General features: G+C 46.1%; 1 protein-coding gene across 1 annotated transcript in view; it reads left to right on the forward strand.

The window, feature by feature from the left end:
* The window catches only part of PTPRJ (protein tyrosine phosphatase, receptor type, J), a 198,864-nt gene that overhangs the window by 151,557 nt on the left and 31,637 nt on the right, over positions 1 to 15,670 (forward strand). Inside the window, exons 2-3 of the mRNA XM_006865134.1 lie at positions 9,826 to 10,068; positions 12,224 to 12,364. Of these exons, the coding sequence (XP_006865196.1) occupies positions 9,826 to 10,068; positions 12,224 to 12,364 (384 nt within the window). The remainder of the gene's footprint in view (positions 1 to 9,825; positions 10,069 to 12,223; positions 12,365 to 15,670) is intronic.

Genomic DNA, 15,670 nt, shown 5'->3' on the forward strand with positions numbered 1-15,670 from the left:
GCCCTTGGCTTCACATGGTGCTTGGTAGCTGTGGGTGCTTGGGCACATGGCTGCTTAAACTGAGTTCTCAGTTCTCTCTACCTAGTCCCTTTACTTCCCTGTAAACTGCTGGGAGCAGCAGCTAGCTCTTTCGTGTTTTCCAGTGATGTTTGACTGACTGTATATCTGGATACATCCTAGCTGACGAGACAAACACACACAGACACAGCACCATTGGGAGAGGTAGCATGGCCATCTCTCCTGGCAGCACATATGGGCCACCCTGTGCCTCTCTGCTGGCCAGCGATCCCTATGTTTTCCCCCTCCCCATCATAGGCCATGTGGATTAATGCAGTGCCTAGACTGAGGGGCAGGCACTGGAGGCAAGGAGATGGGTTCAAACGCTGGTGGGGGATGCATGGAACAGCCCCTAGGACTTGTGTGGGGAGAGTAGGAATACTCAGATGCCTTTGAGACTTGGTGGCTGGGCTTCTGTAAAAATGGGAAGGGCTAACAGGTCCTTCCTTCTGTCTTCCCAAGCTGTGAGCTGAGGATGAATATTGCCCCATCTTCTCCTTTTGATATGTGCAACTGTTGAATTGATTCTGCCTTGAGGTGGCCCCAGTGATCTTTGGGAAGCAGATTGACAGTCCAGTCAAAGCACTTCCTGTGGGTTTGAACTGCCAACCTTTAGATTAGTAGGTGAATACAGTTGAAGCCACTCAGGGCTTCCTGAGTTAAGTGCAGATGTTGGGATAAAAAGGACTACTGAGTCTGGTAACGGGCCCTTGGATCAGCTGACCTTTACCTTGGAGTCACTGTGGGGCCTGGGGCAAGTCCTTTCCCTTCTGGGCCTTGGGGATCTCCATATCGACAAGACATTCTTTAATTCTGTGTGTATTTATAGAGCACCTTCTGTGTGCACCCTTCTGGGCATAGGGGCACAGACACTGTCTTTGTTCTGTGGACAGACTAGGGGGAGGGAGGGAATTGCTCAGTGATGGGAAGGAGACCCAGAGAAGGCATTTCTGTCAGTTGGTTAGGGGAAGGACTTGCTGAAAAGAGGTCATTTTAGACGCCACCACAGGAATGAATAGGGAAGAGCATATGGAGGAGGGAGTTAAATATGTAAAGACTGTATTAGGGGCATCAACATCTGTCAAGAGTGCGAAGGGTGTGAGGGGACAATGGAGGCCGGAGAGAGAGACCGGTTGGGCCGTTGTAGGAGATTGATGGGAGGTTGGAGATTTTCTCCAAGGCTCCTTCTTTGAAAACTCCTGTAAAACAAAATGGTGTGCATATGAAACACTAAAATGTACAACGTATATTTTAGGCTTTTTAAATGGGGGAAATAATTGGTCGGTCACAATGAATATCTTTGAGGACCCTCCCAGGCATCTAAAGACCTCAGATTTGAGGACCTGCCAACGAAACAGTCTGAAAACCCTTTCTGTTCAAACATTCACTCTTTCCAAAGCCATTTGCCATACAATTAAAATATAATAATGAATTACTGCCCTCTAGGGACAGAAAGAAGATGAGTTTTTGCACAATGAAAACCCTAAACCCAGTGGATGTTTCCTGAGGCACACCTGGCTTTATACCCTGTTGTCTTTGATGTGAAAATGGTTCTGGAGAGTGAGGGGGGTGATGGTCCACTTCCCTTTCTTCTGACCCCTGGGCTCTTTGGTCTCTGCTTCTGTGTCCTTTAGCTTCTACTGGGTGCTGATCAGAGGGAGCTGCCCTAGGGGGTCTGTGAGGAAGGACACTGGGTAGCAGAAGAGCAGTGGGCTTCCATTCAATGGAGACAGTCTATTGTTTATGATTGTGACCTATGCTTACCCTCAATCCATGTCATTTATGCCCTGATGTCTGGATGCAGGCCAGTCGGGCCCAGGTCAGCAGGGCTTTGCCCGATGCACAAGTTAACACACTACCCCCACTATTAAATCCTCAACCCACCCCCGATTTGCATTTTCCGTGGCTGGCTGAATCTGCTGACTTCCGTTTTCTTTTTCTGTTACAGATCCTGTGTGCAGGTGACTGTAAGTACCATTGTTCCTTTCTTTCCGTGTGTCATTCTCTGCTGCCCCCTGGTGGATGCAGAGCAGCATGTCCAGCAATGGGAAAATCACAGAAAATACACATTTGTTAAAACCGACTTAGTTTCTGGTTTTTCTTTAGAATTGGTATGGGAGTGTTATTGTTAAATGCTTTGGAGTTGGTTCTGACTCATAGAGACCCTGTGTAGGGTTTCTGAGGAGCAGCTGGTGAGCTGGTGAGTTTGAACCGCTGACCCTGCGGTTCAAACCAACTTTGTGGTTGAATGCTTATCCTGTGGCCCCATACCAGGACTCCGGGGTGGAAGTGGGGGACTTCAAATGAAAGAAAGAACAAATCAGTCAATTATGCTACCCTGGCTGATAACAATATTTGTATTTTCTGTGATTTGACCCTGACAATCTAAATCTATAGTGATTTTTTTTAATGCTGAAACTAAAATACCATATGATTTATATTTGTTTTTTGTGTTGCTATACCGTAAGTATGTACTTACATTGCCCGTGGCTTTTAAAATGGTGTGTAGGGTTTATGTAACTTTTGGAAAAGCAAATGTAGCCTCCTGTATAGTTTGCTTTCATGTGGAGGGCTGTGTCCTAGCTGCTGACTGGCACCGGTCTCTTTAGTCCCCGTAGTAAAATGAGAAAAATAAAATAAAGCCGTGATAGTAAGTTTTTCATAGTAAGCAAAATGTATTTGGTCCATTCTGGAATTACATCCTTACTATTTTGTGTGTGTGTGTGTGGAGGTGTGGGGGATGATAGAACATTTCTTTACGAAATAAGGATGATGATAGTTGTTTGTTTGTTTTCCATTGTGTAAAAGTGTATGTTTTGGGAAAAAAAAAATTGGTAGCTTCGGAGACTTTTCCCCCACCCCCTGACGGGTGAAATCCTAAAGCCTGTGAACCGTGTGGACAATGATACTGTTTTCACAGTACCATACAAAGGGGGCAGGCCTTGTTGAAACCGCCTAATGAGGCAAATCTCAGTTAATAACAGTAATTATACAAAGCTTGTGCAGAAAAGCCAGCCCACAAAAAGAACAAAGCGTAACTGTGCCGTTGTAGTCGGCCAAGTTTGCTTCACCGACTGAGGAGAGCTGACTTTTCCTGGGACCCACACACACTTCTAGCTGTGGTTCAACAGGTAGAGGAAGGATGAACAACTGCCTAATGACAGTCTCTCTGGCTTGACTGTTCTTGTACTTTTTAACTCCATTTCTGTCTTCACAGATTCTGAAAGTCAGATTCTTGGCATCCAAGTTGTAAATGTCAGTGCCACAAGTGTGACCCTGACCTGGGAAATCAGCGATGCTGATTTGTCCTACAAAATACAAGTTGTGGGGCAGACCAGCGCCTTCAATCTCACATTCACTGAGACCCCTGTGGTCATCTCTGGACTCACACCGAGCACATTATACAACATCACCGTGCATCTTTTACAAGATGGTGGTTCTGAAGGCACGGCCGACTTTCTCCAAGTGTACACTCGTGAGTTCACGCCTTCTGCCTAACCTTGGTTGGCATTAAACTTATTTTATGCATGAGAAAGCCAAGGTTGAGAGAGGTGGTGTGGGCCACTCCTGATAAAGGAGAGGGGTGGGTTTAGACCTCTGGTGCTTGTGGTGGAGACCTAGAGCAAATTTGCACATGGAGACAAAAGGCATCTGGACTTCCACACCCCCTTGTCTCCTGGATGCCGCCATTATGTTGTCATCACTGACAAGGCTACGTCTCAGTCTTTGCTTTGTGTCAGTGCCCTTAAAAATACAACAGGTGGCAAATGAAAACTCTCTGTTCCAAAGACGGCATAATAATTTTAAAACAAAGCAGTAATGCCATATTTGCACATAGAACCTGTACATAGACCAGGAGATGTTTGTTGAACCTATCAAGGAGGTAGTGTATGATTTGAAATCAGAAAAGTAGGCATCAGGGTTGTATCCTCTGACCATACTCATTCAGTCCACATGCTAAGTATACATCAGAAGCTGGACTATATATGAAGAAGAACACAGTATCTGGATTGGAGAAAGTCAACCTATGATGTGCTGATGACATAATCTTGTTTGGTGAAAATGAAGGACTTGAAATATTTAACTGATGAAGGTCAAGAACTACAGCCTGCAGCATGGATTGCATCTCAATAAAAGGAAACAGGAATCCTTATAATTGAACCAATAAACAACATCATGATAAATGGAGAAAAGATTGAAGTTGTCAAGCCTTTCATTTTACTTGGATCCAAAAAAATCAATGCTCATGAAAGAATCAGTCAAGAAATAAAGCAGCTATTGCATGGGACAGATCTCCTGCAAAGGACCTCTTTAGAGTGTTAAAAAGCAAAAATGCCTCTTTGGTGATTAAGTTGGTCCCAACACAAGCCATGGTATTTTCAGTCACGTCATATGCATGTGAAAGCTTAACAATGAATAAGTAAGACTGGATGCATTTGAATTATGAATATTGAATATACAACGGGCTTCCAGAAGAATGAATTAAACTGTCTTGGAAGAAGTACAGCTACAATGCCTCTTAAAGAGAAGAAGGCAAGACTTGATCTCACATACTTTGGATATGCTCTCAGGAGGACCAGTCCCTGGAGAAGAACAGTGAAAAGGAGAAGACCTGCAATAAGATGGTTGGTACAGTGGATGCAGACTGTGAGGAGGGTACAGAACTGAGCAGTGTGCCATTCTATTGTCGATGGGGCTGCTAGGAGTTGAAACCAATGTGTTAGCACCGAACAACAACAACAACAACAACAATAAGAAGTAGCACAGGAATATGATGGAATAACTGTACTAGAGATCAGCCATGCGTTTAGCACTGTGCCTAAAGCTTTGCATGTAATCGCAATGCTTTTCATATTATTAGGATTCCCTTTTTACAGATGAGAAAATAGCCCAGCATAACTGAGCAGTTTACCCACTGAACTGAGTCAGCAAATGACTGAGCAGGACCTGCACCCAGGAGGGTCTGATTTAGGAGTCAGGGCTTGCCCCACGTGGATCTTTTACTTACGAAACTGTTCCTTTCCAGCTTATACATCTTAACATTCTTACAGATGTCTTCTAGATGAGCTCTTTGGGAGAATGGGCTTTGCTTTGACTTCTTCACTGTTGGCTCTTTTACTGTTTAATCACTACATTAGTTAGGATTAGATTAAGCTGAGAAGCCCTGGTGGCACTATGGGTTAGGCATTGGGCTACTAACCGCAAGGTTTGTGGTTCAAACCCACCGGCTGAACTGAGGAAGATATCTGAGTCTGTCTGCTTCTGTAAAGATTTAGTCTTGGAAACCTTATATAGGGTCATTATGAGTCAGAATTGACTTGATGGCACTGGCTTGAGTTTTTGGGTTTAGGTTCAGCTGTGGGTATTCAAAACCTCAAGCAGCAGTGACTTAAACAAATCAGGACTTTGTTCTCTTTCAAGTTAAAGCAGCCCAGTGTTAAGCAGATGAGTGTTGGCCAAAAACCATGGGCTGTTTTCAGATGAAAGACATAATCCCAGGAGTTAAGGGTTTATGGAATCCTTGGAAAGGCTGGAGCAGGCTTTGGGTTGGATCTCCAGAAATGTCTCCCAGACCAATGCTACCAAAGTGGCCCACCTGGGCCATCCCCGTCTCTGGCACGGTCAACAGGCTAGGAATTAGGAAGCCTCTGTTGTAGCCGTTGGCTCCAGGAGAACATGTCCCAGCTGGGAACCTGGGTTGGGAGGATGCAGCCCACCCAGTGTTGGCTCGAGAGCCAGGCCAGCCCTGAGAAAGGACACCAGCAGAGGACACATGCTTCCTGTTCCAGCTCTCTGCACTCACGGAGAGGGAATGACTGGATCGTGGAATGGTGCTCACAGGACCCTCTGCGGCCTCCTGGCTGTGCTGTCCAGCAATGTCTCTGGCCCACTTACACCTTTCACAATTTGAGGAAGACCTCTTGTTGCTTGGGTCTAAATTGCATCCAGAACCATAGGAACTCTGAGAAATGCACATTTTAGCGCCTCAGCCTCTGCAGTGGAAAAAGTCACCCAAAAGCCAGGGCCAGATTGAGTTCATTGTGAACCTACCCTGGATAGCGTCACAAAGGCTTCCGGAATCCACCATCCTCAGCATGTTGTGTCTCCATTATTACCCAAGATGGTGGCCTGCACACTATTGTCACATCCACATTCCAACTCCAGGAAGGGGAAAGGGCAGCAGGAAGTGTGCTTGTCTGCCGTGGCCACGTTCTGTTGTTTAGAACTTGGTCAAGTGGCTGCATCTATCTGACGGGAGTCTAGGAAATGTAGTCTTTTTTCCCTTTACCAGTCCTATAGCTAGTAACCCCATTTCAAAACTGGGAATCTTGTGACTAAGGAAAAAGGGGAGAATGGATTTTGGGGATCAGCAGTAGCCTCTGCCACACCTCCTTGCGTGACAGCTCTGGGTGGTTTAGTTATATGTTCAAGATGAAGTAGCCAGCAACAATCAAGGTTCTATTCCAGAGCTTGAGCCTTGACCGTGGGGGTCTCATTTCTTGGAGATGACTTTGAAGCCTGTAACCTCTGCCTTCCCTGTGACCAGGTTTCCTCTGGATGGTCAGAAACCCAGTTTCTGAGTGACGTCCATTATAGGTGGCAATACAAAGCAGAAAAAGAAAGATCAGTTGTCCAAAATTTGAAATTAATTCCGGTGTAAATATTTTTTGAAATTTTGTCATCTCTCTCTTCTGGAGAAGAAGATTATTATTTTCTTTCTTTTTGTTTTTTTTCTGGTTTGCTAAGAATTTTATTTTTTAATTGTGGCAAATATGTAGATAACAACATTTGCTATGTCAACAGTCTCCACATTTAATTCAATGACATTGTCTAAGCTCATATTGTCCAACCGTAAACATTCCCAGATAATACCATTAACTTTAACAAAAGCGTAGCACCTACTAAAGACATCGATTCTTAACCTGGTCATTCATTTTCTTCCCATAGTCCCTGGCCCAGTCTCTGTTTTTCAAGTGACAAGAGTCGGCACAGGGGAAATTGGCTTGGGTTGGCGTAGCAATGGCGTGCCGTCCTTTAAGATCGTGACCACGTGGGATGGAGCTGGAGAACCTCGGAATAAAACAACCACTACTAGTGACCATAACATTACCATTGATAGCTTAAACCCTGGGACTCTGTATCATTTTGAAATATTTCCACAAGGACCAAATGGAACGCAAGGAACACCTCATACAGTTGACCAGGAAACTGGTAAGTCAATAGACGGTATTTTCAGTGAAATGGTGAGTATTATTAAGGGAAGTCAATAGAATTGAGGAACATTAGGTTTTCCTTTTAATTATCCAAAGAAAAATCTTTAAAACATTTTTATAACCATTCGTTAATGCATGTTCATTTTATTAAATACTGAAAAGCAAAAAGCAAACAAAAAACCAAAACAACACAACACATGTAAACCGTCAACTGGAGAGACTCCTTTTGAAAATCAATTCAACAAATAAAAGGAACTCAAGAGAGATAGGGCTTCTGGTGGGGCACTGTAGGATCAGCACTGGACTGCGAACCAAAAGGTTGGCAGTTCAAACCCACCAGCTGTTCCTTGGAAACCTGACACAGGGTCTTTATGAGTCGGAACTGACTTGACGACACTTAACTACAAGAACAAAAGAGAGATAGGAGCCGTGGGGGTGGGGGTGGGGGTTGGGTATCGCAATTCTAGAAGCTTCTGGAACTTCTCAGAGCATAGTTTTAGAGAGCGGGAACACACATGCACACTTGCTATATTGAATTGTGAAAGAGAGCAGGAAGTAGAAGAAAGGACAGAGAAGATAGAAGTGCCTTAGGTTGGGTTCTCTGGAGAAGCTAAGCCAGTGAAGCTGATATTTGCACATACAAAAAGAGCTTTATATCAAGGAAATGGGTCACACAGTTGTAGGGGTGGTCAGTTCCAAGTCTGGGGGTCAGATGTCAGGCTGGAGGCTTCTGACTCAAGTAGCTGCAGGGCTGATGAACCAAGATCGTCAGGTCAACCGGCAGGCAGGCAGGTCCGGAAGGTACGAAGGCAGACTGCTGACGACTCCCAGGTTTGGCAGGTAATAGAGCAGGCCGCTAACTGAAGGCTGGAGGATGAGCCAGAGAGATGCAAGATCCAGGCCCAGATGAGAGCAAGCAAGTTTCACCTGAGTGCCCCATGTGCTGGAAGCAGGTCACACCTGGAGGAAACTTCCTGTCAGTAGATTGGCTGTTCATGGCAGAGTTCATCATAGAGTTGATGGTGTTATGTTAATCTCACATGGAAGAGAACTACAGCGCAGCTTTCAAGCCACTGAGAATCCTGGCCCAGTCAAGTTGACACAAAACTTGATAACTATCACAAGAAGTTAGGATGTACAAGAACCCAGAAGTTTGAAATGGTGATGAGACAAGATGACTCACTGTTGGTGCCAGTAGGAAACATAAGTGGTGGTGATATGCCAGGTGGCACCCAAACATGAGCCAGGTGTCCTTACTCCACAGAATGTCTCTGAGGGCTTGACCTTGTCAGAGCAGAGTTCACCGATGACAGCTTACTGAGCCTGTAATGTGTGCTTCCAAACTCACTGTTGCCAAGTGACTTCCGACTCATCATGCTGTTGTTGTTAAGTGTTGTGGAATCAATTCTGGTTCATAGTGACCTGGTCTGGGTTGTCTGAGGAGTGGTTGGTGGGTTTGAACTTCCAACCTTGTGGTTTGCAGCTCAGTGCTGATCCTACAGCGTCATACCAGAAGTTCCCCAGAAGTTCATAGCGGCACTATAAAAGGTTTCCAAGATCATCAGTCTTCATGGGAGCAGACAGCTGTAGCATTCTCCCGAGGAGTGGCTGGTGGGTTTGAACTGCCAACTTTACTGTTAGTAGTGCTTATCCTATAGCATCACCAGAACTCCCAATGCAAATTTCATAGACAACTTAAAAAAAAAAAAAAGTTAGGTAGCACATCATTATTAAGTAAATTAGGGATCTAATTAAGATTTTCAGGATACTTTTACTTTGGTTCAGGAACTTTGAACCCCAATTTTTCTTTGGTTGATGATTGTGTCAGAATATATAACTGTCATAAGAGAGTTAGTTGTATGTGCTCCTACATGATCAGAGCTTACATAGGAACCTTACTAAGACGATTTCATCCATGAGCCGTGGTTGTTAGAACTGAGTAGTCGTGGAAACAGGACATGCCCATTAAGCTTTAATTGCTTTCTGAAAGAACAGACTTCAAGTGTTTCCGTGAGCCTGGCCACCTAGATTCAATTGTGTCAAATAAGAAGACAAGCTGTTCCCTTAGGTTAGCTACCGGTTAAGGCAGAACTATAAGTTTAAAGAGTTACATATATGATTATACAGCACATGGTTGTTGTTAAGTGCCGTTGAGTTGGTTTAGACTCATGGGGACTCTGTATAGGGTTTCCAAGGAGCGCTGGTGAGTTTAAACCACCGACCCTGCATTTAGCAGTCCAGTGCTTATCCTGTAGAGCCATATATATGATTATATAGCACATAGGTTTTAACGTTTAATAAGGTGACCTCTGGGGTCGTGGGCCAGATAACTTTCTCCCTTTACATAAAGCAAAACTTACCATTTTATGTCACAATATTTATTCTTTTTTCGGTATCCTTTTCCATGTAAAATGATAGAAATACCGTGGACTCTGGTATAAAGGATATATTTAGAATGCGTCACAATGAAACATCATTGACACTAGTCATTTTTAACGGAAGGGGACTGCAAATGTCTTGTTGCATTAACGCCCAGTTTGTGCTTCTATCATAGAGCCCAATCCAGTCTCGGGTCTTAATGTCACCTTCCTGGGGAACACGGAGGCTGCTCTCACCTGGACCAGTGGTAATGACACTGTCAGCTGCCAGTTGCTCCTTGAAGCCGCTGGAAGCCAGAAGGAGTTGTCTCAAGACATAGTGGTCATTACTAAGGACTTGAAACCAGGGACTCAATGCAATGTCACCATATTTCCTCTAGTATCCACTGAAACCCAGAGAGACCTAGAAGGTGGCATAGGTGAGTAATAAAAACGTACTTCCATTAAAAAAAAAAGGAAAAAAAAGGGAAATGTGGCATGGTGGCAACTCCTTGTTTAACTCTATGGGGGAAGGAGAGAGAATCAACAGTCCAAGGCAGATATCTGCCTTTTTGCCCGTTCCTCTCTCGAATTTTTAACCAGTTCCTACACCAGCCATCCCTCCTATGGTACTCTCTACTCCTCTGCCGGGTTTAATCATTATTGCCCTGGCCATATAAAACTTAGAGACCATACTACTCATGGAGTTTCCTGGGGACAGTTAACACATTCAGGAATGACTCGGGATACAGTTCTTTGGTCAGGACAGCTTGGTGTCCCATCCCCTGTCTCAGCCTTGGCCACTAGCAGGCTTCTTCCTGGCCCTTTAACCCTTGACCTCTCAGGTCTCTTGGGCCTCTTGGGTTGGCCTGACTGGGTCTCTGCCCTGCTTGGGCAAGTGTTATAAAGCTCTTCTCCAGTAGGTCTCCTCCAGTAAGCCTTGGCTTGAAGCACTCAACTCTCTCACTCTCTGTGTTGGTGTGAGCCTAGCTCCACCAAGTGCCAAGAGGTACCCCGTGGTAGCCACCGTGCTCTGCTGTTGCTTCTTGCCATCTTGTGCAAGAAGTCTTTGGTGTTAGAATTCTCTCTTCCTGTCTCCTGGGTCTTTATTGTTGTTGTTGTTAGGTGCCGTCGAGTTGACACCGCCTCGTGGCGACCCTATGCACAACAGAACGAAACACTGCCCGGTCCTGGACCAACCTTTCGTTGTTGCTTCCTGGGTCTAGGAGGTTCTCATTACAGGGACTATGGGCCCAAAGGCCATGTTCCACCTCTGGCTCTTCTTCCTTGGTGGTAGTGAGGTTCCTCTTCCTATCCACCCCTCTTACTGGAATTGACACTGAGTAAATAAATATTTTTACAAATTGTGTTTTTATATTTGTAGACTGTCCTAGTGTTTACTCCCTCCACATTTTAATTTGTTCCCATCCTTGAATGAGAAAGGAAGGAACAGTGAGCACTTTGGAGCTCAGAATAGAAATGGGCCTTGACGTGTTTTGTAGTCTGGAGTACAGATCGGCCCTTTAGGATTTTATCGTCAACTGAATACATGACAGGTGTTTTAACCCATGCAGGGCAACTGGTGTAACGTAGCACATCCTTGAGAAAAGATCTGAACAGCAGGCATGTCCAATAGGTGACTTCGGCGCTGACATTGGGAAAGTCATGTGCAGGTTTCATAGTACTTTCAATGAATCAAGTCTGTGAGTTGAGAAGGATGAGTCTTGATCCCATTTTCCACTCAAGGAAACAGAGCTACAGTGTGGGTGTTAGGATTCTTGAAGGCAGGTGCCAGAAACCAGGCTGTAAATGGCTCAGACTGAAAGAGCAGGTTCTTGGTTTGTGTTAGTCTCCCTGCTGTTGCTTCCTCTCCCTGCTTTTCCATATAGCTCAGGAGGAATGTCCACCTCTAGTCCCCTGTCTCACAGCCACACTTGCCCTCATTGGCAGGGGTCTGGTCCAGCGGGAAAGTGCTTTGAGTGAAACCCATTAGCCAGATTGGAATCATGTCACTATAGCTGGGAACACATGTTCAGAGCGGGGCTCGGAAGATGGTGTCCCAGAAGAAGGACAAGTGGTCTGAAATGGTTGAGTAGGAGAATCACTAGTGTATGTACTGCCCCCTGGGGTAGGGATAGTGGTAGTACAACTGGTTAACTCGCTTGCTAATTGAAAGGCTGACAGTTCAAGTCTACTCAGAGGTACCTTCGAAGAGCGTCCTTGGCAATCTTATTTCCGCCCCCCAAAATCTCAAACCCCTATGGAGCATAGTTCTACTCTGACACACATGGGTTCTCCCTGAGTTGGAATCAACTCAGTGGTAACGGATGGTTTTTACCTGGGGTAAGTGGATGGAGCAAAATATCTGCCAAGAGTCAGGGCCCTTTAAGGCTGGCGAGGAAGGGGGCAGATATTTCGTGGAGTGCTGACTGTGGGCATTTTCTGATGTATCATCTGGGTGGGGTAGGAATCAGGGAAGATGGGGGCTGTGTTTCTGTTGCAGTTAAATGTCTTTGCCTTTTGTGTTTGACACACAAGCCAACAACACAGAGAGGAGGACTGCAGAGGAACCATTATTCAGCTGTAAATCCACAGACTTCGCCCCTCATCTGGGGACCTGGGACACAGAAGTCTGGCTCGCTGGGTTAAAGTCCGGCTCACGGTACAAGGCCACTGTTTATTCTCAAGCAGCAAATGGCACCAAAGGACAGCCTCAGGAGACGGTGTTCAGTACAAGTATGTTGAGTTTTGTGACATGGCTTCTGCCAGAATTTTCTAGCATTAAACTTTGCTTTCTGTGATTCTGCTCCTGAGTTATTTCCTGCTTAGTAAGTGCTCTTGTCAGAGAGCGGTTCTTGGAGGAAGCTTCTAGACAGAGCAGATCCATTCAGGTCCATTGGACTCCCTAGCTCAGGCGTATCTCTCACTGAGCTCGAGGGGACAAATAACCAACTGCTGTGTGGCTGTATTAGGTCCACCCTATGCCTGTCTTTCATATCTACATCCAGAAGGACCATATTAACCACGGAGAGAAACGAACATCATACTTTCCTTTTCTAGATACTCATTTTGTTGGTGCTGGTTAAATTGAGATAAGAAAATGAATTTTTGTTTTTTGTTTTTTGGCCTGACCTTAGAATTTGTACTGATCTTTCTTTGGAAAGACCTGATGACATGCAAATGACTACTTGCTAGCTATAATTTAAGGTCCCCTGGTGGCACAATATTTAAGTGCTCAGCTGCTGACTGGGAGGTTGGCGGTTTGAATCCACCCAGTGTGTCTGCTGGAGTCCAGAAAACCCTGTAGAGCAGTTCCACTCTGTCACATCAGAGTCTAAGTTGACTTGACAGCACCTTACAATGACAGCAACAAAGCTGTAATTGATCAGCAGCTCCACTTGGCAAGCTGACTGGTGTCTGAAGGCTTCTTAGAGTGTCGATGAGGGAGCAGACTCTTTTCTCACAGGAGCTGAGATAGACACACCCAGAGAAGTACCTGAGGTGGCCCTGTGGAGCACCAGAAACGGCTTCTGCTTCTCTTAACCCCAAATACATCCTTTGAAAGGCTTTCATAGAACTGTAAGGGTCTGGGTGTGGCTGGAGGACCCGGGATGGAACCTAGTCAGGCATCTCGGACACTCAGGTGGGCTGAGCCCAGCAGTGGTGGATCCCTCTTTTCCACACTTGACTAGTGACACTTCTTCAGGATTCCGAGTCCCTGGAGAGAGGCCACGGATCTGCTTTCTGGATGGCAATGCCAAGAGGTAGGGGCCGTGGTGGTGCCGTGAGTTAAGCATTGCATTGCTCACTGTAATGTCGGCAGTTCAAATCCACCCATCACGCCTTGGGAGCAAGATAAGGCTTTATAGTCTCAGAAACTCTTTAGAGCAGTGTGGCACTGCAGGTTAATGAGCTGGACCCCAAGGTCGCTGGTTCACCAGCTTCTCCTTGGAAACCCTATACAGGGTTACTTTGAGTTGGAACTGACTCGTTGATACTTACCACCACCACCACCACCACCACCATTCCCCTTAGAGTCCCTCTGAGTTGGAATCGACTCAGCAGCAGTGCATTTTTCAGTGGGTTCCAGGAAGACGGACTCTGTCCCCTTCGCTTCCATGTGGATGACAAGCACTTGCTCCCACCCAGGGTGTTGTTTGGGAGGGGTGTTGGCTGCCACTATTCATTATAACCTCCATGACGTGCTGTGGGGAGCATGGCCTGCAGTGGTGCAAATGGTTAAGCACTTAACTACTAACCAAAAGGTTACCAGTTCAGACCCACCCAGAGCAGCCTCAGAAATACTATCAAAAGGCCCCTTCTTGGAAACTCTACAGGACAGTTCTCCTCTGCACACATGGGTTTGCCATGAGTTGGCATCAGCTTGACATCAACCACTGCCAACAGTAGGTGCTGTGGACACTGGGAGGCAGGAGCAGAATTTGGATAGCAAAACCCGAGGGAAGGCATCTTCTCCAGGGAGAATCTGGATTGGTGGAGAGAGGGAAGGACCTGCCGTCCAGATGATGGGCCCAGGTATGGAGGAGCACACAGGGCGCTGTGGGCAGTAGGACTGGGAACACGGAGCTTCAGCTCTGTTACAGAGACCACACAGCACCAGTCTGGGAGCTTTGCTCTCTTCTGTGGGTTAAGTAGAAGATGTAATTTTATAAGAAATATCAGAGGCCCACACATGTCCTCACACCTGAGAGAGTGACAGTGCTGAGGTGGGTGTTCAGAAGGATGGGCTTGTCATGAAATGAGAGACCTCAGGCAGGACACTGGACAGGGGCACCCAGGCACCCAGGCCCTCAATGATGAGGATTTGAGATGGGAGCCTAAGGGTGGGTGCAGAGGAAACGGGGAATCAGCAGTGTCTCAAAGACCCTGGTCATTCCAGGGCATTGATTTGATTCCTAGAAAGCAGTTACATGGATGCTTTGAGAATGGTCTAATCTTGAAAGAGTAAAAAAGGGGGGGCGGTGTACTTAGAGAGGAAGTGACTATGGGAACCCTGGTGGCACAGTGGGTAAAGGGCTCAGCTGCCAACCAAGAGGTTGTCCCTTCTAATTTGCCAGTTGCCCCACAGTAGAAAGCTGTAGCAGTCTGCTTCAATGAATCTCACAGCTTCAGAAACCCTGGGGGGCGGTTCTGTTCTGTCCTCTAGGGTCTTCTCTCTGTAGTGTTGGAATCACTTTGATGGCAGTGGGTTTGGTTTGGTTTGGTTGGAGACATTGATTAGCTAGACTACGTAACTTGTACAGAGCAAGATGTGGGCAAGTCCTGTTTGCTAGGAATGATTGCCTTTTCCTAGGATCTGAATTGTGGAGTGGGGAGGAGAGAATGCAGCCATATGAGGTGCCACTGGACCTCTTGGGGATGTGGTGGCCAGCAGGAGTGGCAGGTGGGAGGCTTAGTTTCTAAAGGATGGGGTCAGGTGCAAGAAGAGAGAAGTCAGGGGCTACTCCAGGGTTGTTGGTTACAGTTGTAGGTTGTTCTGCTTACCAGGTGTTTGTGCAGGAGGGTGACTAGAGCTGGAATCAGGTTGTGTGACCTTCTTCAAGCAGGGGCCATGGAAAGGTAATGCTCATTGCCTCCTTTGCAGAAAGGGGTCATGTAGGTTAGCACTGGCCTTGAATGTCCTGCTTTTTTAAAAAAGCATTTTGAGCAGGCCTACAGGATCAGTGCTGACATCTTCAGCTTATGATCACATGGATACGCACAGCCTCGTTGGCACTAACTGTCTTGGTGTCACTAGCTGCTGTAGACTTGACCCCTGACTCACGGTGTCCCCATACACAGCAGAAGCAGATTGCTCAGATCCCTAAGGTTTTCACTGGCTGATTTTTTGTGTTTTGGAAGTAGATGGATAGGCTTGTCTTCCTAGTCTGGGAGCTCCACTGAAAACTGTGTGCAAACAATGACACATGCAAGCCTCCACTGGCTGATTGAGGTATAATGGCCAGAATCAGACCGGTTCTCCCACATGGCCAGAACTCTACCACTGAACTGCTGCTGCCCTTCTGAACTGTGGTGGTGGTG

Source organism: Chrysochloris asiatica, unplaced genomic scaffold, assembly GCF_000296735.1.
Source record: "Chrysochloris asiatica unplaced genomic scaffold, ChrAsi1.0 scaffold00075, whole genome shotgun sequence".
NCBI lineage: Eukaryota > Metazoa > Chordata > Mammalia > Afrosoricida > Chrysochloridae > Chrysochloris > Chrysochloris asiatica.